The sequence below is a fragment of the Acipenser ruthenus genome, chromosome 29, assembly GCF_902713425.1.
Source record: "Acipenser ruthenus chromosome 29, fAciRut3.2 maternal haplotype, whole genome shotgun sequence".
NCBI lineage: Eukaryota > Metazoa > Chordata > Actinopteri > Acipenseriformes > Acipenseridae > Acipenser > Acipenser ruthenus.
In genome coordinates, this window is record NC_081217.1 from 4,393,656 (window position 1) to 4,416,795 (window position 23,140).

General features: G+C 37.2%; 1 protein-coding gene across 3 annotated transcripts; it reads right to left on the reverse strand.

Moving 5' to 3' along the window:
- Window positions 1-852: 852 nt before the first annotated feature.
- LOC117430749 (MYND-type zinc finger-containing chromatin reader ZMYND8-like) lies at window positions 853-22,975 on the reverse strand. Of its 3 annotated transcripts, XM_034051155.3 has the most exons (24): window positions 22,799-22,975; window positions 20,187-20,414; window positions 16,077-16,147; window positions 15,450-15,589; window positions 14,069-14,287; window positions 13,567-13,680; window positions 12,322-12,384; window positions 12,065-12,157; window positions 11,713-11,800; window positions 11,545-11,600; window positions 11,331-11,408; window positions 11,059-11,174; window positions 10,444-10,934; window positions 9,765-9,905; window positions 9,433-9,585; window positions 8,751-9,254; window positions 7,816-8,316; window positions 7,079-7,269; window positions 6,885-6,965; window positions 6,408-6,486; window positions 5,804-6,043; window positions 4,729-4,886; window positions 3,624-3,713; window positions 853-2,753 (listed from the first exon to the last, which is right to left on the reverse strand). In XM_034051155.3, the coding sequence occupies exons 2-24, from the start codon at window positions 20,198-20,200 to the stop codon at window positions 2,652-2,654; spliced, it is 3,783 nt and encodes a 1,260-aa protein (XP_033907046.3). In that variant the 5' UTR covers window positions 20,201-20,414; window positions 22,799-22,975; the 3' UTR covers window positions 853-2,651. The 3 variants fall into 3 exon arrangements, with proteins under 3 accessions (XP_033907046.3, XP_033907066.3, XP_033907056.3); XM_034051175.3 differs by lacking the exon at window positions 12,322-12,384; XM_034051165.3 differs by lacking the exons at window positions 20,187-20,414; window positions 22,799-22,975 and adding an exon at window positions 17,873-18,142.
- Window positions 22,976-23,140: the final 165 nt, after the last annotated feature.

Here is a 23,140-nt window from a genome sequence, read left to right on the forward strand (position 1 = left end):
GGAGAAATGCATGGACATTGTAGGAACATTTTTAAATAGTTTCTTGTAATCAAAAGGAGGCATTGTACTAACAGTTAACCAAACCAGATAGGAAACGTGGAAGTTTCTGTCTGCACACCCAACTACAAAAAAAAAGAGTTTGAAATGAAGTCCTATGAAAAATAAGTTACGAGACAACCATGTTACCACAGATCATTCACTTCTCCAGTAACAAAACACATAATGTAATCACCAACAGAGGGGTCTGTTGCCGATTTGTTACAAAGGTACTCTAGTTTCTGATCATTATTTGAATGCATCACAAAGAAGACGCAGCTCTTCGCTATAACCACTTTCAGCACAGGCACGCCTCACAGGTTTAATTTGTTTTACCACACTAGTGATTTTCCCCACATTTTCATGTTTTATTTTCCTCGAACTCATGGAGGCTTGGTGGTACAGTGGTTAGAGAAGGGATTGTTACCAGGAGGTTCCCAGTTCAATCCCAGCTCAGCCACTGACTCACTGTGCGTGACCCTGAGCAAATCACTTACCCTCCTTGTGCGCCATCCTTCGGATGAGACGTAAAACCGAGGTCCTACTGTAAGTGACTCTACAGAAGCAGTTGTGATGCATAGTTCTGTAAGTCACTTTGGATAAAAGCGTCTGCTAAATGACTAATAAATCATATTTGAATGGAAGCAATCTCTCCTGAAGCCCTTAATGTGTTTCTTATAGTACCTTCACTGTCAAAATCACACCTGATTTTGACAGTAATGTAAGTTTGTCCAGTTGATTACTGAACTCCTTGATTTTTTTGAATCTATAGACTCACAATAATGCAGAAATACCATAAAAATTACAATTACATAATTATGAAAAACAATATTTACATTTATTCTTAGTCAAGTTTAAAACAATAGAACACAGAACAAGAGATGGTGTGCTGAACGTGGTTAAAGAGTTGACTGCCCTTGCTTGGGCAGATGGCATATGAAGGCACAATGAATATAGTTTATGTACAGTACACCACCAGTTATTGCAGACTGGAGACTGCAAGCCTAAATATCATTTCAATCACTCAAACCCCGGTCAATGGATTCCAAGATGACTAGGGTGACACTTGTAAGCCTTTTATTCATTTGTAATATTTACACAGACAATACCTCAGTTTTCAGAGTTGGTCTTACACTTTGTGGCGTATAATGATTTATTGAACAAGGTTTTGAATACTGAATGTATTCTGTGCATAATGTGTGGGGAGAGAATGTAATGAGTTCCAGCACAAGTGTGTGTGTTGTCAGAGATTCTTTCACGCAATCCCTTTTGTGTTTTATATGTAATTTCTTTATACCTTTAGTATGATGATCAATGTCAATAAAAACAAATCCATTTTAATATAAACTTTGTACAAATAGAAATATGCAAGCACATTTCACAAGTTAGGCCTGCAGAAAAACTGGACACTTTTTTCTTTGTTAAAATGATACCTTTTAACACTTTACACTAACAGTCTTATATATACAAATCGCTTCTTTTATAAACAATGGAAGTGACCAGAAAGTCAAAAAAAAATTACAAACTGATTTTTTACAGTAGCTGGACTCATACATAAATATTGTGTTTATCATTAACTTACATTTTACAGACAGTTCTGCAAGAAAAAATGTAACCGTATTTGTAACATATTTTCATTCTGCTTTATACATTTGGTTAGTATAATTTGGCCAATTATTTTCCCCATTAATACAATATGTTCATATGGAACTGCTTGCTAAGAAAGCCATACTAAGGGCTCCGTTTTAGAATGAATAGTTTCAGCACAGCTGTATTTCATGGGCTTGTGTTTGTGTCACTGGGGTCTCTATTAATAATCTAAGCTGTGCTAGATCTGAATACCACCACCCTTTAACCTTCAACAGTATAAACATTACTACATACAATAAAAATACAAATGAGGTCCACAAAAAAATCAGGGATATAAATTGTAGGCAGACAGTATTAAGATATGCACCATTTGCACAAACTCTGGGGCCCCATAATAAACACCTGTTTTGTGCATCTCCCATATATAATAATCATGTTAAGCTTCCACAAATGGAGTGATGCATCTTTCTATAAGTTTTGGGACTTGTGGTCTATTTTACCGCACGATTGTCAGGTGCATTGCAGAAATGAGGCATCCAGGGACTTCCATGGTATTGAAATGTGCAAAATATAAAAAATAAATCATTTTACATTTGTTAAAAACGCCCTCTGGCTCACAGTTTCTGTTAAATTTAACCAAATCTTTTTTAACCAATGCTGTCTAGCATTCCAGTAGTGACAAAAAAAAAAAAAAAATTAAACCAAAAAAAAAATGAAGATGGATCTATGTTTAAGACATCCAAAAACTGAAGATTATTTACAAAAGAAGCACACACCAATAGGAGCCATGCTCATTAAAAAAGGGTGCCAATGCTATACAACAATGTAGTGTAGCCCATGTTTTTTTGTTTTTTGTTTTTTGTTATTTACACAAATACAGTTTTCCCATCGCATCAAGGTTAGTACACGGAAGTGCAGTTTCACATTTTTACACAATTCACAAATCTTTTTTTTTTTTTAACTCTCTCTCTCTTTCATGCACACACAGTGCTTTCAGTCTTTTCTCCTGTGTGCTTTGTGAAGCCTTATACTCTGCGTACTTGAACTGGCATTGTAGCCTGGACATACTGGACTCCTGTTCGCATGGCTACTGTCCCAGCACTGGGGCCGACAACTACTGGGATCGTCTGTGGAGAAAAAGGTTTCTTTTTTAATTGAAAAAATAAATAAATACAAATAAATGAGAAGCAATTCCCAATCATTTTTTTTGTTACAATCAAAAAACAATAGAAGAAAAAACGATGTACATCTTGTTAGAGAAGCAAATCTAGTAATGGAAATGTTGCTGTACAAGAACGTGCTACCATCCCAAAACACTAAAACCAGGAGAATAACTGTACAGTGTTCAGTAAATTAATAAATAGCAGCAACTTTTGAATCACTGTGCACCTTAATGTATGTGACTGCATACAATATGTAGTATGTGTTACTCTCCAGGCCAGTGGTAAATGTACAGGGTTTTCTAAGACTGGATGGTGCTGTGCCGTAAAGCTTATGGCAAAGTTACAAGATTAACTTGTTTATATCTTAACTCATGTAAAGTCGCAGGTAAGAATGTATCTCTGTTTCTGTACTATCAAATATGAATTAGAAATGCAGACATCTGTCTGTTCTACGAGTATTTTCACAGTTTTAAAAGGTGGCTAAATAATAGGTTGTAGCTAATGAAATACACCAGCATTGCTAATGAAATGCTTATAATAGTTCTTGATGAATATAAAACTAAAGATGTAATGAGTTAATGGCTGTCTCTTAGCAGGCCCGTATGGTGCGGTTCAGAAACACCTCTCTCGATACGTGTAAATAGGTCTTTTGTTAGTCACATAACAATGATATTAAGATGCCATTACACTAAGTAAAATAAAGCTTAACTAAATAATGCAAATAAGAAAAATAGGCCAACAAGAGAGAAAATTAAAAGCACTATTAAGAAGAAACATGCTTTTAAAAAACAACAACTATACAGCACTAGAAGTGTGAATAAGTTCTGTACTTACTATTGTGGGTTGAGAATTTGGGATAAAGGTAGTAGTCTGTGGTACCTGGACCAATTTAATTGGCTGGCTGCTCTTCACGCCTGTTGCTATCTGCAGAGACAGCACAGGGATTTTCAATTCATTTCTACAAAAGCGAAATCAGGTGCTACAACTTTCTTTTAATGTTGCCGACTCTATTTAAAGTTATACTTCCCTGTAAATGATTTGTTTCAGATAAAAGTACTTGCCTTTTTATTCACGTGGACTTTTCATAGATTTTAAACATTTTGTTTAAATAAGCTAAAAACAAAATGTGAGGTGGCTCCCCCACTCTATTGTAATTTCTATACTGGAAATAAAGTTTGTATGTATAGGAAACAAACTGTTCATTGCACAGGAATTGGAAAGGTAAAAAAAGAGATCCACCAGAATGTATTTTGCTGTATTACAAAATATATGGAAATTATTAGAAATGTCAACAGGAATAACAAGACATGTATTTTGTTTAAAAATAGGTAATTTATAAGGAAGTTCATATTTAATATGATAATACCAATATCAAACACCACAGCCAGTACTAATTGTTATCAGCGACCCCTTTCCATTTGCATGTTTAGAGCTGGAACTAATCAGCACAGCTGCAAAAAACAGAAGAAATTCATGTACAGAAGACTATTGAATGGAACCTCTTTACTGACAACACATTTCCTTTGCAAGTGAACTAAAATGAGTGTTTGTGTTTCCATCTCATATTATCCAGAGGGCTTCAGAAGGTTTCTGTTTCAGAGAATCGTATAAATTAGTGTTCTCCACCTACTGAAGCAGATCACATCAAATTCGACTCCTGAAATACATACAGCGTGATAGTAACCAGTTATCACTGATTTGCCTATTAAAACCAAAGGCTGCTCCACTAACAATAATTAGGAAAGCCTGGTGTTACTAGTTTGTTTGCAATATTGGTCTGCTTTCTAATTCTGGCTGTGGTGAAGCTGAATGTGGAAAGGATTGGAATAAAAAAAAAAAAAAAAAAAAATCAGTCTTTTTCTGAACAAGAGCTTGACATGAAATACATAGAAGATTAAATGTAGTGATGCAGTCAAATAAAAAGTTAAGATACACTAACAGTGTCATTGTCTTTGCTTTTTTCTACACTGGATTCCTTTTCATGTGGGGCAGCTGTAGTCTCTGATGCTGGTGGCTGAACACTGGCAGATTGTTGGGAGGTTTTGCTTGAAGCACCTGTATTCGTTTCTGTCTCAGCCTCTTGCTGAGATGCAGTGGCTGCAAAGACAAACGAAACAAAATTAAATTTCAATGGCATGTTAATAGAATACAACACTCATCTAGTTTCCCTAATCCCCAGATCACTTCAATGTTTTCCTTAACTACAGAATATGAAATCGCTAGTATTTAAAACAATTTAAAACCTACTACAACTTTGTTCCCTATATTCCTACACACTTTTATCCTCTCTATGAACTGGCGCAGGCCAATCCCTACCTAGCTTGTGCTTCCAGTAAGATCTGGAAACCACTTGCATCTGGAATTCTAAAAACAGACTCATATTATTATTATGGCTGTAATACATAACTAATGAACAGAATAAATTCCAAAACAGTATACTATTTCTGTAACCGAAAAGATGCAGTAGTGTTTTACAAGAATCTTGAATAGATTTCCTCCCCCACCCCAGTAAGGGTAGTCGTGTATAGCATCTTGATACATTGTACACAAACACTACTTTAATACTGTACATGAAAATACTACAAATATTATTAGGTCAAGTGCACTTTTTTATTGAAAATATATGAATGGTTTAAACCATAAACAACCACTTGCACAAGATAGAAACCTATTATTTTGTTTTGATGAATCTATTTAATTTATACCAAATCTGTACTTCTGCAGATGAGGCCATGGGCCATGTCTATTACATGAAATCTATTTTTACATCTGGGTGTTTTCCCTTCACAGTAGCCTGTCATATTAAGTTCCATTAGCAACAGTCATTTAAATGTAATGCTGAGATTTTAAAACATTTTCTTTCAGCTCTTGAACAACAATGATTTTGAAAATGTTTTTCAAAATCAATTAAATCGTTCATTAAGAAAATCAGAACAAACAGCAGTGTTTATAACATGACTGAAAACCTTGTCAATTACAATAAATACTGCAAATAAAAGCATGTGTTCCCTTACCGGACTGCGTGCAGGACTTCATGTGCTCAGGCCAGTGAGCCTGCTGGCATGGGTAGTCACAGTAACTGGTGTTCCAGCAGCAGTAGAAGATGGCTTCTTTCTTGCAGTTGGCGCACCACTGTTTTTTCTTGGTCTCATCCACAGCCTGTTGTTTCTCGAGCTCCGTCTGTTTCTTAACCTCCGCCATAAGCCGATCTCGCTCCTGCTCTAAGCTCTGACGCATCTCCGCCATCGTCAGCTCTGAAATGTACAAGACAGGATATACCAGCCCTGTGAATAGTACGCCATATACTGTAGTCCTGTAGGTTCATAGTCACATTTTTTGAAGTGTTACTGTAGACACGTGCATACTTCATATAATTAATCAAAATGGTCTTTAATGTAATCTTGTTTAAAAAGATAACACCTGATATCTATGTAATTATACAAGTTGTGTAACTAACCAAGAGTAACTGAACATACAAGACATATATAACATATACATCCTAGCCTTTGATTAGCCATTTGTTAAGAAAGAGAAAACAAAATGTACCAATTAAAACAGTAATTGTAAATAGCACCCCAAGAACTTTTCATCATTTTTAAGGGAGCTTGAATTTATTACCAAGGTTGTGTTTCATTTCTGACAACTCCTGCTGATGCAGCCATTGCAGTTTATCAATTTCAATTCTCAACCGTCGAATCTGTAAAAAAAGAAAAGGAAAAGTGAGTAATACAGCATGAAACTTGCAGGCTATATACACTGAAGATAATTAGTTATTCTACTATTAATGTATTAGACCAGCTTACTGCAAACCAATTTTAAAAAGTCTGCTATGACTTCATGCCGACACACACGTCAGTCAATTTATTATCATTTATTATTATTTATTTATTTATTTAAGTACAATTTCTCTTGACAAATGCACATCTCATCTTTCTTAATTAATTTTATCGATTTTGTACAAAAATCATTATACATTGTAAAGAGAAAAGGAACAGCTCATCTATTTTATGGGGTGGAAATGAGAGGTCTAGCTAGTAAATGGAGCACCTCCAACGTGAACCTTGTTGTAAATGTTTTATATTTCATCACACACACCTCTTGTATTGTATTCCCCGAAGTACTTTTTGAGAGATCGTTGTATATTTCAGTCATTGTTCCTTTTATTGCATCCATTATCTGAAAGGTAAATTAAACATACTGCAAACGTATCAAGTAAAACAAGTTACACTGCCAACAACTTTGAAAAGAGGCACTCTTGAATATTTATTTGAAAAGCACCAATTGCTTACTTTGCTGGTGTATTTCGCAATGTCTGCAGCAACGTCAGCTGAAGTCGTTGCAATCTGGAAGTCAGTGTTAACTGATGTAGAAGGTGTGCTGACTGTTACTGGCGTGGTTATCATGGAAACAGCTGGAGTGCTTGTAACCAGAGTAATCGAAGATGTTGATGTGCTCTGAGTGACCTCTTTCTGCTGTACAGCTGAAACAATACAGGAAAACAGATATTGTAATAACTGCAGGACTCCTTTATCGAAACCTCCCAAAAAAGCATTCCAAACGCACACATTTCTGAATGCCAGTTTATTTACTATTTCCTTATGACTTTGAACATATCAATTACTCTAAAACTTGCACTTTGGGTACTGTATGTTGTAGAACCTACAGACGTTCTTAAAATGCACTAAATCTGTAATTTCTGGTTGATAGAAACAAAAATGACATAAAATTATCTCCCCCTTCTCCTTCTACTGCAGTCTTTGCTGTGTTCTAACATCTCATTAATCATTCCTAATACATGCTCCCCCTTTATAAGGCATCCCTTTATACTGCGGAACAGGTTACAAGGCTAGTAGTCTGGTTATAAGGTTGAACACAAACAGCACGGTCTCTTAATTATGGCTCCCGACTACAGCGTTATAAAAGAGGGAGCACTGTATATTCAAATTAGTTTTCTGTGTTATGGTTATACAATAAAAAATAATGCTGCTTCTACGATCCATTCGTTTGAAATGGGTTTGAGTTGTACCTTTAACTGCCTGTCTAGTCTGGTATCGAGTGCTTGTGGAGGGCTGTGCAGACGGCTGTTGCTGCTGTGGCTGCGGTGGCTGTGCTGGCTGCGGTGGCTGTGCTGGCTGCGGTGGCTGTGTTTGCTTCTGTGAACTCTGTTGCTGTGTATTCTGAGGTGACGGGTTCTGCTGCTGCTGGTTTTGGCTCTGGTTCTGTTGCTGTTGCTGTCTCTGTACCTTCTGCATATGCCATTTCTGTGAGGAAGTCTGGAACTTATTTGTGGAATTCCACACAACAGCCCGCTGGACAGCTGGAGCAGTTTCTCTGGGTAGAAGCGGCCTCTGCTTTTTAACTGCTGCAGCAGCAGTGCTAGATGTTAGCGACGTAGCTGGGATCGACACCACATTAATCGGGATTGTGATGGTGGAAGTCTGAGCAGAGTCCTTGAGGCTAGGAAGTGAAGAAGCAGCAGCTTCTCCTGCAGGCTTCAGAGCTGTGCTGGGAGGAGGAGAAACCTTACCTAAAAGAAATCAATTGATATATGGATGAACTGGAATTGTTCATTTACATCAATTCAGTAACATACAGTGAACAGTGAGCTGCAAGTAGTTTAAATATAACTTTACCCAACACTCCTATCAAGCGTTGCAAAAAGTGGTCCATTATGAGCAGAGTCTAATTGGGAATCCTATTCATGGGATTTCGATATATCAAGCTCCTGCTAAATCTGTTCAGGCAGAAGTTATCCAATCCATAATAACTCTAGTTTGTAGGCACTTAATTGATTATCTGCTATAAGAAATCAGAAAATCTGAGCAACCAGTCACTTCACTAACACATTCAATAAAGTAGTTATAAAAAAAAAAAAAACAGTACTGAGAGTAGGGATTTCCACTCCCTCAATACAGAAAGGAGCCCCAGCGCATACAATTAAAAATAAAAATCTTGCAGTACCCTCTTGCTTAGCAGCAGGAGTCTCTTTCGTTGCATTCGTGGAAGTCTGCTCCTTCTTGCTTTTCTTCCTGTCACGGCCAGCGTGATCCTCCCCCAGGTCTATCACCAGCTCCCCATCAGAGTCCGAATCCATGTCCTGGCCCACAGGAGGGGGCCCCACCTCTTCTTTGGCTTTTAACTTTTCCTTTGAAGAGTGCTGTGAACCCTTAAGTTTTTCTGAATGCTCCTTTTCCAAGTCTGAGCTTGACCTTTCTTTTGTTAAGAGTTCAGTTTTCTGTTCAGTTGCTTTGCTTTCTTCATTAGCCTCTGTTTTTACATCACTTTGGGAAGGCAGTTTGGCTTTCTTTTTTAGGTCCCTTTCGCTTTTATCCTCATCTTGTCCATTTTTTAATTTCTGTTCGTCTTCACTCATATACTCGCTGTCACTGGAGTCAGACTTCTCCGAATCTTCAGAATCACTGTGTTCAACCCCTGTGTACGCATTTTCAGAAATCTCATTTATTCCTGTATAAAAAAAATAAAAATAAAAAGTCAGTTAATTATTTTATTTAGGGTGTCATAGCAGAAGCCTTGATTACTGAATTACAGTAACATTTCAGCAGATATCAAAAACCCACTTGTACTACAATGACTACTGCAATGGTTTTGTTATGGAAAGGCTGTAGCTAATCCCACTGCTTACCAAGCTGGGCTTTACAGCTTTCAATGGTTTTATCAAGGTTGAGCTGGAAACGGCTGCGTATTTGTCTCTTTGGTGATGTCAGCACAAGTGCTGTGGACTGCTGCTGTACCGACTCGCTCAGTTCTTTCAGGTCCATTTCAGCTTTGCTGCGATCTGGAACAAACACAGAAATAGAATGATGATACAATTGCTTCTGATTGTTTTTTACAGAAAATAAAAGAAGAACATTTGATTTTCCATTCATCCTATATTACATTACTACCAGTACATTGCTATCCAAAATTAGACATGGTCCTTCAAGAGAAAACATATATTTAATTATTCAAACCAACCCAGGTTAAGGTTAAGAATGCTGCCTGTTGTTGAGGTGCGTTCTTGTTTAGGAGCAATGGGTGTGGATGATTGAGAAGAGAAAGGTTTTGGACTCCCAGTCACACTCCCAGCATGCCCCATTTTTGCAGATGCTGGAGATGCTAAGGTAGGAAATACACACATTTATAATTAGAATAACCAATACACTTATTAAAATAAACAGTTTTTAATAATGCAGCATTTACATATAAAGTACAGTACTGCTAACATAGTTTCCTGCAATTTACAAACCTGCTGTTAATGGGTACTAGAAATATCACGCTACATGAGAACACCTTATCGTTGAACTGAATAGACAGTCGTTACTATTCTAGCTAGAAGAACCGTCAGATTCTACTCTGTGTATGCAGACTATTTGTACTAAAATAGATGAACAGCTTCCAGTTTAATTTAGAATACAAGTTTAGCCAGCAGACAACTTCCAGAATTTTACAATAAAAAAACACCCCTTCTGATTACATCAGGAGGAACACAACCAAATTCCTCATCCGTCTAATGCAGCATCAAAATTGTTAAACCCCATTTAGAAATGTGACTGCTCTGACAACCAGCTTGAGATAAAGCACAGCTGTAGCTGTTGTTTCTAAGTAGAACTCTCAAGGGCAGGATCAGTTTTCCAGTCCCTGTCGCTGGGTGTACCTGTGCTCCGATCTGTGAAGTCCATGGACTCCTCACCAGCACTGTAGTGACTAAACGGAGCCTTGACGCTCTTCTCTGAAGGGTCCTGCTCGATGTCGGAGCCTGTGTGCACTGAGGAATTTGTGCTCATCGGAGACCTTGGCATGTCGGTTAAGGAGATCCTCCGTCCAGTGCCGCTGGACAGCATGGGTTTACTCAGAATGATCTTTGGGGATGCGGTCATGTCAAAACTGAACTTGATTTTCTCTTGTTTGTCTGGCCGTACAGTCCCCCCTGTTGGATTAGTGGGATCCAGCAGCATTTGAAACTGGTTGTTTGGGGTGTACGGTGTCCTGAAGGGAGCGTAATTAAAAACGGCAAACTTTTTCCCGATGTTATCCACGTAGATCTCCATCTCTTGCATGGCACTGTTAAAGATGCTTTTTGTCTTTTTCACAGAAAAAGGAATTTCTTTTGACATGAGGTAGCAGTTATTTATAGGGACCCAGGCCCTAGGACAAAAAGAGAATAATCACATATATTTAATCACACTTCTTATCTGACGTTTTGGATTATTTAAATGAAGTTACATAAATAAAGCGTGTTCTGAAAAAGGCTTAATGGAAGAAATCTTACCTATCATGCTGCCCAAAAAATCGGGCATCAACCTGCCCATCTTTATCCCTCAGTGCTTTGGCAGGCCAGAATGGAAAGCCTTTCAGTTTTGCCCATACTAGAGGATGAGGGTTAGTCTATTAAAAAAGAAAAACACAACACATTGTTTCAATTTAATTTTATGTATACCAGATCTATAGTCTGTTTTCTGTGAAAGAAAAATACAAACAGTCAGCACTAGATGGCAATGCAAGTTAGTGTAATGCATATAAACTAGCAGATGTTTTACTTACACAAGGCTCACAAAACCAGTTTTCCCTCTTTTGGCAAGCTGACAGATAGCATTCTGGACACACTTCAATTTCATTCATCTGTACAGAAAAAAGAAGATATGTATAGATAGATAGATATATATATATCACATTTACTTGAATATTTATATGCACAGTAACAGAGTAGAGCTGTATTAAATGTTTCAATAATATTTTAGGGACAGCATACACTTACTTCATGTTCACATATTTTTATTATGACTTTAGCCGTCGCTGTCAGCTTGTGATTACCTGGAAAAATCAAAATATATATTTTTATATTTTTTCTTTCAGATTTTATTGTAAACATTTCTTCTGCATGGACAATATTTGGTCTGAACGATGCTAAAAAGCACACACTAACCTCCGTTGTAAATTATGCAGTTGTGCAAAATCCACTTAACATCAGCCAGGAAAGCTTCAGTACAACCATACATTTTCTTTTTGATGTTCTGAAATTTAAACAGGAAAGGTTTGTAAAGCAAAGCTCTAGTGATAAGACATTGATGTTTGGTAAGGCTGCTTATAGAAGTTGTTGGTACAGATCATTTACTTACAGCATTCTTTCTGCATATTACCAGCCGTAACCAATAAGCAAGGAACAACAAACTGTATTTTTGTAATACATGCTGTATATGTCAATTTATTATGGTCAACCAATGAACCACACCGTTTTTGGATATTATGATAAGAAAGAATTCCACAACATAACCTACCTTTTCTAACGTGCAAAGGTCCATTGCATGAAATATATATTCAGCATAATCAGGGTGTTGTTCTAGTGAAACTGGCTTCTGAAACGGCTCCGTCTGTTGAGAGACAAATGCAAAACACGAGTGAATTAAAAAGCCATGTCCAGACAGACATAGAGTTTACCATGATAGGCAGTCCTCTAGACAGTCATACTGCCAAGTATTTTCAAAACTGCAGCTATCATTATTAGGGATATATGGTAAATATTGCTTTTTTTTACCCAATTAATAGGTTCTCTCCGATGGGCTGCTGCATGGGGAGAGAGAGGCGAGCAAGGCTGATCCTGAAAAAGAGCAAGGAGAGCTTTTCCTGACCAGAAAACAGCTTGGATTCAGCTGTCTAGACAACGTGTGTTATTACCCAACAGCACTGGCCACATAAGTATTAAACAGGCTTGCTCCGGACGGTCCTGCTGAGCCGAGTTTACAGAAAGAAGCAATTCAGCAAAGCTTCACTAGAGGGAGCAATTGCAAAGTATGATTTAAAAACCGAGCTTGCCTTTGAATTTGAGCGCATTTCATATTCAGCTGTTTACAAAACACAATAAGGTGAGCTTTAAGAACCTTCACTTGTTATTTTTTAAATGCTTTATACTGTATTCCGGGTATTGCCGATAATTTTATGTTTGTTACACAGAGATGCTAAAGTTTTGGTGGCGTGAAAACTAAAAACATACCTATCTATTCTTTCTCAACCATATCATAACTGGTCTGTAGTCTCTAGCAGGTATTCCATGGCTTTCTGACATAAGCCAACTGTAAAACCTACCTCCAGTACATCTTTACCTACTTCAAGTACAGTACTGTGGGTTTTTCTGGGGCCTGAGTGCCATGTATGTACTAACCACATGTGTTTTATCCATGTACGTCTTATTTGGATTTTTCTTGGTAATATAAAAAGTTAGGAGAACAAATCCACAGGCCCAGACATGGTAGATTTGGTATATTATCAAATTATTTGTACATTTTCTTGTAATTTACAGGACACTTGAACTGATGAAAAGAAAAACAGACATTAAGCGGAATGCATTTCTTTAAATGATAAAAAGATATTTCTAAACATCACACAAAGTATTGCACTACTCTTTCAATATGCCTGTCCACTCAAAACTGCAGTCAGACCATAGTAGCAAAGACAACTCCTAAAACCATCTAACCTGTATACTAATCAAATATACCATTATTTTATTTATGTCGCACGATAACAGATCCAAGCTACTCAATTAGTTATCCTTCTATAAAGTTATGTAGTGCTGAAAAGTTGAATAGTGACATTGTTAGTTTGCACTACTGGTACTGAGATACTCAGACGTATGCAAATATACAATAAAGTGTACAAAATATGTATGTAAAAGTTTTACTAGAGTACAAATGAGTGTATTGCATAAGTACAATATGGTACAAACAGGTCTATGCTAAAGGCTACAGATTTTGGTTCCAGTTATAGGGTAGACATAGTCACTTACCCCAGGTTGTTTCATCTTCTGTAGTGCAAACTTAAGAAGGTACGACAGCTGATCTATCGTTAGCATTGTCATTGCTTTGCTTTGAGTTTCTATACATTCTGCTACTGTTATTTTCTGAAAAGCAAAAAAGAAAAGGAGGCAATTTAAAAACGTGTTCTGACAATCACAAGCTTTGAACCTGGGTCTCTTCCCCTATTCCATCCCATAAATGTGTCATAACTGTCACTGCACCAAACTCATTTTTAAAGAGGGCAGCCTATTCTCTACTAAAACTGTGGGTTTGAATTTTAAATCTTTCATCAACAGCTGCTTTCTGGTTTCTGTAATCCTTCCCCAGGGAAAGTATTCTATTTCCCCAAGCCCTCCCCCCCCACATCACCAAACATGATGCCTCTATGCTTGTTCTTAGACACATCTTACACAGCACTCAAGTGCAGACAGACAGCATGCTACAGTAGTTTAGTTCAGCGGTGCAAGACTGAATTGTAAGAATTGCTGGTACCTCGCATTCAGGACAGAACCAGTCCCCCTCAGGCTCAGCTGTCAGTTTCAGACACTTTGCATGGTAGACCCGTGGGCAGAGCTCACAGCAGAGGACCTGGCCCTCACGGTGACACACCCAGCAATAGAAGTCATTCCGCCCGTCCTGCGGCACAACATCAACAGGGTCTGTGGTGAGTGGCTGCTTCATATAGTAAAAGGGACCATGCCTTAGTTCTGACTGAAATGCAGGCAAGAGAAACAGCTTTCAAAATACAAGAAATTGTACAGGTTAGCACATAACAGTCACATGACCACATTGAAGGTATACAAGGGACAGACCAAAAGACATTTGACAACAATCAGCTTTCAGTTCAACAGGGCACTTCATGCTCTTGAATGCATGACATTACTATTTGATCCAGTTTAAATTTAGGAAGACAATAATATTTAGATCAGAAACAATCTGATCAAAGCTGATTACTGTGCAAAAGAGTTCGGAGTGTCGCTTCTAACAATTAAGTCTCACATGAAATCTGATACTTTGTAGCACTAAATGCCCAGATTTGCAATTGTAATTCAAAACTGTTTTTATTGCTCAACCAACCAATGCATGAACCGTTTGCATACTAATTATTATTCTTTGGCAGGAAGTCAATGACAAGTTAGGACTGAATTTCAAATGGCTTGTCCCTTCATTCTGTACACCAAGTTAAACAGATTTTACAGGACTGGTACATGCAAAACAGGCTAATTGGTTTACAAACACATATCTTCAAACACAGATTAATGAAAGAATCAATATAATATGAGATTAGAAAACAAATTACAGCATACATATTCTAGGGTGCTGTAAAAAAAAAAAAAAAAAAAAAAAAAAAAAAGCTAAATGTATTAATCAATAATGCCCTGATGTTACACTGATCAATAAGTGACAAACCAACATTAATAAACATTATATAAAAAGCTACTTTGTAACACACGATTAAAAAGTGCTCATTGTGTAAAACACAACTTATTTTTTATTTTGTATATTAAATATTTCCCTGAAAAGCAAAAAAAAAAAAAAATACAGTAACCAGTCAGACTAAATGTAATATTACTTCTATCAGGGTTCATATGTACAGCAAACTTATGAAGCTCATAAAATCACAGTAAACCATTATGCAACAATACCAAAACAGATAGAAGTACCATACATTACAGACTTATAGAAGACCACATAGGTACAGTATGTAACACTGGTAATTCCTAATGTGGACAATATTCTTGCTTGATGAATACAGGTCAAGTATAAGTTTCCCCATTATAGACCAACATTTTGTAACAGTCACCAAAGATATGTTTCAGTTAAACGAGGTTCATGGTTTATTTCCATAAACAGTAACTCTTGTATATTGTACCTGCTCCTTGTTGTGACTGTTCTTTTTCTTTTTTATGGGGCTGGCAGATGGCTCTGTTGGGGAGTGGCCATTGGAAGAATGTGGAGGACTAGGAATCTTTCTTTTCTGTGCTACACGCTCTGCTGGCCCAGGATCTGAAACTACAAACTGAACCAGTTAAAGAGAGTCCCAGCATGAAAAAACAACACCACACCACAAAAAAGAAATAAAACCTGCACACACAAAGAAGGGTGGTGTACAATACACACTGCTGATTGGTTGTGTATAAAGCAGATTGCCACTAGTGTTTACTGAAGGGTATAAAGAGGAAGTGAAATGTGATCTGCAGCAGCAGTCCGGTATGGAACGCCATTTCATACTCAGTCAACTGTTCACTCCACCAACTTACTGAAGGGTTCACTGGGTTACTGAGTGGCTTCATACTTGATATCCAGTCCACTACTTTCAAACACAGTGAGAGCAAAAGCAGTCGTGAAATAGTGAACAGCTACACAACACAAGACTGGTCCGGTTTTCTGAAATAGTGGTGCACTTAACTAAAGAAGATGCAACACAGCATTTTTAAAGTGCAGCATATCTCTAAGCAGCAAGGCGAATGTTCACCATTTGTTTGTTTTTTTTTCTCACCTTTAGATCGTGTTGAGATGTCCATCCCCTCAACCACCTCCTGTTCTGTTTTAATTTCTTCTTCAGCCAAACTACAACCAATGAATCAATAAGAAAAACAGCATACAACTATTACAGTATGTCCCCCCAACAGACATGTAATGGTGCTTTTAGTTTTTAAAACAGTAACAGGTATGATCACTTAACACTCAAAAGCTGAGGTTTGAACCATTTCCGGTTTTAGCAAGAAAGCTCTACCATAGTAGCTATCTATTTAGGCTTGATCAGAAGTGAAAGTAAAAAATCTAGCCTATAATTTTACTGTTATGCACAGCATTTATTTTAATGCACCTTTTATATTCAACTAAATCCAATAACGTAACACTACTTTGCTCAGCTGTTGAAATATTTATTGACCTTGGGCAAGTCAAACTTGTACTCCAGTAACTTATCAGCTCTAGCAGATCTGACAAATGCATGAAATAAAAATGTGATTGCTACAGTATATTACTGGTTAAAGTAACTCATCTGTAAAACTTAAAGCTGTAACTTAAGCCTTTAATTTGGCAGAAAGCACATACAGTAGTATACCCTTACACAAAAGCGATGGCCTTGAAGTAATGGTAAGATGTTGGTCAGTTACTCTATATAGCAACAAATATCAAACATTAATAAATACAGATGTCCTGTTTTCCTTATTTCAACCTTCCAGTGCCTTTGTCATATTTGTAAAATGAGAATATGTTCTCAATTATTACAATCAGCTTAAGTGGATGTAGGATAGAGAACAGAACGGTCAGCAAAGACGAATACAAGACAATCAAGTTAAATCTGAAAACTGTGTCAATATCAAGCTTCAGGCAGCCGCTGACCCAGTCAGCCCCCAAAATAATCAAGGACAACATTGGTTACCTTTAGTATTAGCATTAGTATTATTAATAGTAGTAGTCATAGTTGTATTTTAAATTAGCTGACACCATTATGATGAAATTATATAAGAAAATGAATACTTAGACACAACTAAACTTTCCTGGTCCAATAAGACCTTGAGCTGCCCATACAGGTAGTTACATAGGATTGCAAAACATCTTCATTTTTACAGCAACAAAACTTTGAGAAAGTCTGGGCCAAACCCAACATATCAAGACTCTGAAGGATAACTCCTGTAGGAGATGGCAAGTCAGAAAGCCACTGTCCTGAATGGTGCTGGTTTTTTTGTCCCCCTAGACTCCTCACAACTTGCTTTCCAGGAACTGTGCAATTTGGAATGACCACATATTATCATGGTCATGTCCTTAAAATATCTGACAAATTAAATGTTACAATAATAAAAGAGAGGTTTACTTTTTAAATACATATTTTTTCCCAGTTTGGGCTGACGGCGGGCAAACTCTATCACAGCAATTGTATTTTAGTTGACCATGACAACCTCAAACCGGGCTATAACCAATATCACTGGCTCATCAGGTCATTTATTTCTGTTGCTGATGCAATAGCTTTAGCCTGAGTCACCGGGTAACCTCTCAAACTGAACCAAGAGGGCTATATTTCCTGGTTCTGTGGGAGATGACATTAAAAACTCTTCCCTGTATTTTTACATTTTACAGGTTATAGTGCCTTGTACTTTTACAAGGCAGTATAACCTCAGATAGCAGAGGTAAGGTAATACAAAGTGAGGTTCAGTGTATAAGAAATCAGTGTCTGCCTGTGTCTGCCACATACCCTAAGTAACACATTTCATTCGTACTAGAAATTATAAAAATAACACATTCTCTTTGTTATTATGCAATGCAGAAAAGTGACACATAGTAGCATACCTTGTCTTATGCACAGAATATACAAGAAAATTCTTCAGCCTGGCCTTAATTTGGCTGGTTGTGATGAAACAAAGATGGTTGCAGAATTTTCCAGAAGGGCCTTGCTCTCCCTGCTGCTATACTGCAATTGTCAATCTTTAACCTAGACTGTGCCTGCGATTGGTTTGAGTGTTACATGGAGGAGCGTGATTGGGCTGCTACACTGTGGAACAGAGCTCGCTGCTACCCTGTCTCACAGACATTTTGCTGCAATGCAGAGATTTTTTTTTTTTAAATAAAAACAGAATCATGTAATCTAAAAGTATGTTTTCTAAAAAAGAAAGGAAATGTAACTGTAAAAAACAGATAGCTAAACATATGGAAAAGCATGCTGCTGTATATTTATTCCAGAATACTTTTTTGTTCTCATTTTAAAATCCCTACTTCCTTCACTCTCAAAGCTTTTGGTATCCATTTTAAAACACTAGTCAGTGATATTGCCTTTCACTTTTACTATGTGTTGTCAGTTTTAAATGTTGTACAGATTAGTAATTTGTAACCAGATACATACTTAAATTGCTTATGGGCTGAAATACATTCAAAGATTTTTACCTGTTAATGTAAAATCTGCACTGAAAATTAGCTTCTGCGCTGAGCCAAACTGAAAGTGGAATTTATAATGCTAAAATACCCACCTACTTTGGGGTTGGGGGAGGGTGAAGGAGAGCTTCAATGGGGGGAAAGCACAGGCTACTGGTACTAACAATAAGCCTCATGTAAACTTCCTACTGTGTTAAGAAATACAGCAGACGCTCATACAAAATGCATTTTTATTACAACTGATGGGACTCATTATTTTATGTAACAAAACAGTCTGAGCCTCTTTTATTTCTCTATTTTTTTTGGTTAAATGTAGCCTACATAAAAGCAAAACATGATACCATTTGGAAATCTTCATTTTGTTTTTATTTGTGACTGCTTCTTTATTTTAAATGAGAAATGGGGCATTTCAAGACTGCAGATCTCTGACTTTTAATTTGATCACCAATGCAAAATTGTTTAAGGGGTTAAATGTTTTACCAGGTTTCCCAGCCAAATCAATTACATGGAAATCAAACCACACATCTAACAGCAAAGCTATTTTATTTTGTACATTTTGTTAAAGGAAAGCAACTGTCTGTTCAATTAATGTAAATAATTCTGACTGGCTTTGCAAACAGATCTGGATAGAGGATGTTGCACTTTGATCATCAATTCACACACTGTATTGAAATACCTTTATATTTAACCCTCTGTACTATCAGAAGAAACTAGAATGTACAGAGCTAGAATTATTGTCAAGAGACAGGGAAGCGATGTATGCAGAAATGTAATAAATGATAATTAATTCAGAAAGAAATAACTCACACTTTTATGTTGACTGTTTTCTGTTGTCAGATTTTTGGTGTCCAGCAGTAAGAAACTGCAGAAGATGCACCTCCCTTTAAAATACTGTACTGTCAGCAAATGAAGTGCACTTGATGCTCAAAACGATAGCTCGGGTTTTAAATTGTGAGCCGGTTTCAATGGTAAACTATCCTGTAACAACACTCCCTACAATTACTTTAATTGAAACAAATTGAAAATGAAAGGCAAGTTTGCTTTAAAACTGTTTTTGGGATGCTGATCTGCTAATGAAACACGGTTAATTATACCCCTTGCGCTGCTTGTTACTCAAACTGAATTTTAATTTAAGACAAAATCTTCATTTGGGAATTTGCAATGCAAAGTACCCTTTTAAAAGGAAAACCATGTTGCTGACAGCAAATCTATGCGATGAGTCTCCTCATTGCAAAATGCAACAGCATTTACAATTCTCTGTTTTTTATATCGAATTCAATAGAAAATGCAGGGCAGGCTCTGCAATTTCTTAAAGTAAATGTAATCTACAGTTCAGTTAGTCATTAGCTTCTCAAGGGATCCCCTGCAGTGCTGTGTTACAGCTGCATCTGTTTTCTAGCTTCCATTTTCTCTGAAGCAGACATGTGACACAGGCAAACAATGATTGCAGGCAAGCTGCTCACAAAGAGAACTCCTATTACCAGAAAAGACACAGTAAACAGAAAAATGTTACATACATTTGTGCAAAAAGCATTGCCCTAGTCATCAGTGCAATATATTATGGCAACTGGCTAAGTAACCATGTGACCACAGGCAACAAGAGAAACACAACTTTTGCTTCTGCCTGACTTTCGAGCTGTGATGTGTGATTTGCATGTTTATCTCAAAGAATCATACTGTATACTTGTATAATATAAAACACTACATAAAGGAAAAGGAAATAAAGCAGGCTTACCTCTGTGGATGCATGGCTAACACAGTGTTATGTCAATACTTATAAAACATGGAGGACAGTCTCAGTTCTTAGACAGAAAGGGCTTGGTACTTCAGCTTGATCGACTCCCTGATAGAAGCGGCACCCTGAATGGTCTCCTTTGACTACCAGGATGTAAAGCTGCAGGGGATTGGCTGAAACATTTCCTGAGTAATTATCTTTGTTCAGCTCAGGCAGGCAAGAGCAATTCTGGGGACGGAGAGAGAAAAGAGAGCTAGGCCCAAATCACAAAAACACACTTTTAAAGGGATTAAAAAGAAATAAAAAACAGATTAAGCAACGTAAAACAATATCCTTGTGCTACATCATACCAATCCTGTCACTTACATAAAGTATGACAGAATTTTTTTTAGAAAAACAAATAATTCTGTGCTTTGGTAGATACAGGCAAAAGAAGAAAGGGATATTGCTATATCCTCCCTGCCTTACATAACTAAAACATTTAAGAATTTTCCAAAATGACATAATACGGTACATAACAAAATATTCAGACGTTACTGTTCAATAGGCCTAGAGCACAAACATAAATTTAACAGATATGTTGAAAGAATGGGCACTTTTTATAACAGACACATTTAGATTCTAGATTTTTACATTTTAACAAGGCTGGATAGCCAAAAATAAAAAGCGTATTTTTTCAAACCAGTATAGCAACATTGAAGTACTTTGTGGCAGAATGTTTTGTTTCAAATGCCTTATTTTAGGAGAGATCCAAATTGACTCTTAAACCATAGGCTACATTATTGTGCTGGCTGCCTGTATAGCACCAATAGTCTTATTTATTTCAATATACAATATATTGGCATCCAATGCACAGCTGGGACCAGATGCAGTATATTAATGAAGCACCCCTTTGGAAAAAGATGTGCTTCGGCAGCGCTGTGATTATGTGTTCATTGTAACCAGTGTGAGTCCGGTATAAAATACACCCTTTGTAGGAATTTACTGGATGACCTTGCGCATGACCTCCAATACAATAAGACTGCCTGGCAGTCATCATGGAGGTATTTCTTTTAGGAATAATGGCATCTCCAAAACAAAACAAACAAACAAAAAAAATGCATTGTTTGTTTTGTTTTTTTGGAGAATCTTATCAAAACTACTGCAGAGGACTGTTCCACTTCCCCCCATCCCTTTACACTTTTAAATGATGTTAACTGCAATCGATAAAGAATAAATATTGCAATAACAACACTCCGAATTTAATTAAACTTAATAAATAAAGTAAGGAGCCTTTGTGTAACACTGCTGTATTCCATGATACTGTAGGTACAGCACAGGGGCCTACTTTTTCACTGTACTCACACCAGACTGGCAGAACAATTGACGGTTACAATCTTGAGAACCTGAAATCTGAGAACTTTACCTGGATATTAGTCAGTATGTAAACCCACTGCATGAAAAGCGTTAAAGCACAACCATACTGTATTATACAAAAGGTAAACGAGACCCCTAGTGGCCAAAGAAAGGATCTGCAAAAACAACAGCCTGACCTAAGGAAAGGCTTTGGGCTATGGAAAGTGGTTCAACGGTACAGCTGTAATATAATACAGGAGAATGGTTTAGGAAAATGCCTTGTCTGTGTTTACATATTTAAATGCCCACTCTAAAAAATATCAGCTTCCCGTGAAATGCCAACACCAAAGAATTACACTAAGGGGCACTAGAGCTTTAAACACAAGATGCAGTAGTTGAGCAGTTGGTGCCAACACAGTTAATGGATGTGAAAATGCTAATTGTGGTTATTTGCATATAGAAAGAATTAATCAGGATTTTTTTTTTTTACTGAAGAATGGTTTTGCAGTTTGTTTTAATGGCTTATTGGGAAGTGTCATTATAATATTACTCATATCATTACTAAAGTGTTGAACAGTAACTGGAAGGATTTCTTACAGGGAAATCAAATCAATAAGGTTTTATAGTCTGGTACTAGTCTCCAAATTGGTGTCTTAAACCTTATTGTGAAGATTTGTTTCCCTATCTTATTTTATAGACTAAATCAAAAACGTAAATCTATGCTTGCTGGAAAAAGGGACACTGGCCCAGTCATCTTTATTGTGAAATGATTTACTGCTTTTGTTTTTCTTTTTTTCACTAACAAGTCGTTTGGAGTAAGTGCACGTCCTTCAATTACAAAAGAGCCTCAAGCAACACTGCTTCATCCCTGACCGGATCATGCACACTACCAACCCCAGTCAGATTATTCAGATGCTCGACTAAATCAATCAGACTGCACAACATCCCCCAGCATGCATTGTTGTTTATGTGTTATTAGTTTGCAATGTTGAGAGTACTACTACAAACTGTCACTCCGTTTTCCATTCATAAGATCCAGACAGAATCCAGATCCAGACAGAACTGAGGCAAATGGCAAATCACAGTTGCCAATTTGCCAATCATCAAAAGCATTGGGAATCACAGTTGGGACTGGGAGGTGGGGTTTGCATCACTGGTGGATGCCAAAATATTATTCACAAAATTTACATTGAGTTCCACCATAACCATAGCCGTACATTTGCTGACGGATATAGCTACTTACTGTCGTGGTAAATTGCTTTATATAGTTTACTAACCTGCGTATACGGAATTCAGTATCGTCTGCTCAGCACTACTCCAAAATACAACACTTTTTCAAATGCCTCTCAATCATTCCAAACCCAACCGTTTCGAACGCTGTTCTCGAACCACCAAAGCGAGACTCACCGACAGACCTTCCTTAGCTAAGCACGGACAAACAGGCTCAACTACGCGCATTCCTATTGGCGAATATAAGTGTCTATCAAATATTCCTTGACGACGATTACATATTTGTACGACGTGATAGGTTGAGGGTTCCTATGAAAGTGTTGAGGGGGTGGGAGAGTTTTCGTGGGTGTGTTTCTTGTCCATATTGATTGCTGATAGGTTGAAGCCTC

What these genes read in the sequence shown, in the direction of transcription:
- LOC117430749 (XM_034051155.3), bottom strand. An exon ending in CTTCACAGATCGGAGCACAG is followed by an intron (nt 9,906 to 10,443) that starts GTACACCCAGCG and finishes TTCCTACCTTAG; the next exon opens with CATCTCCAGCATCTGCAAAA. An exon ending in AGAAATGAAACACAACCTTG is followed by an intron (nt 6,044 to 6,407) that starts GTAATAAATTCA and finishes TGTACATTTCAG; the next exon opens with AGCTGACGATGGCGGAGATG.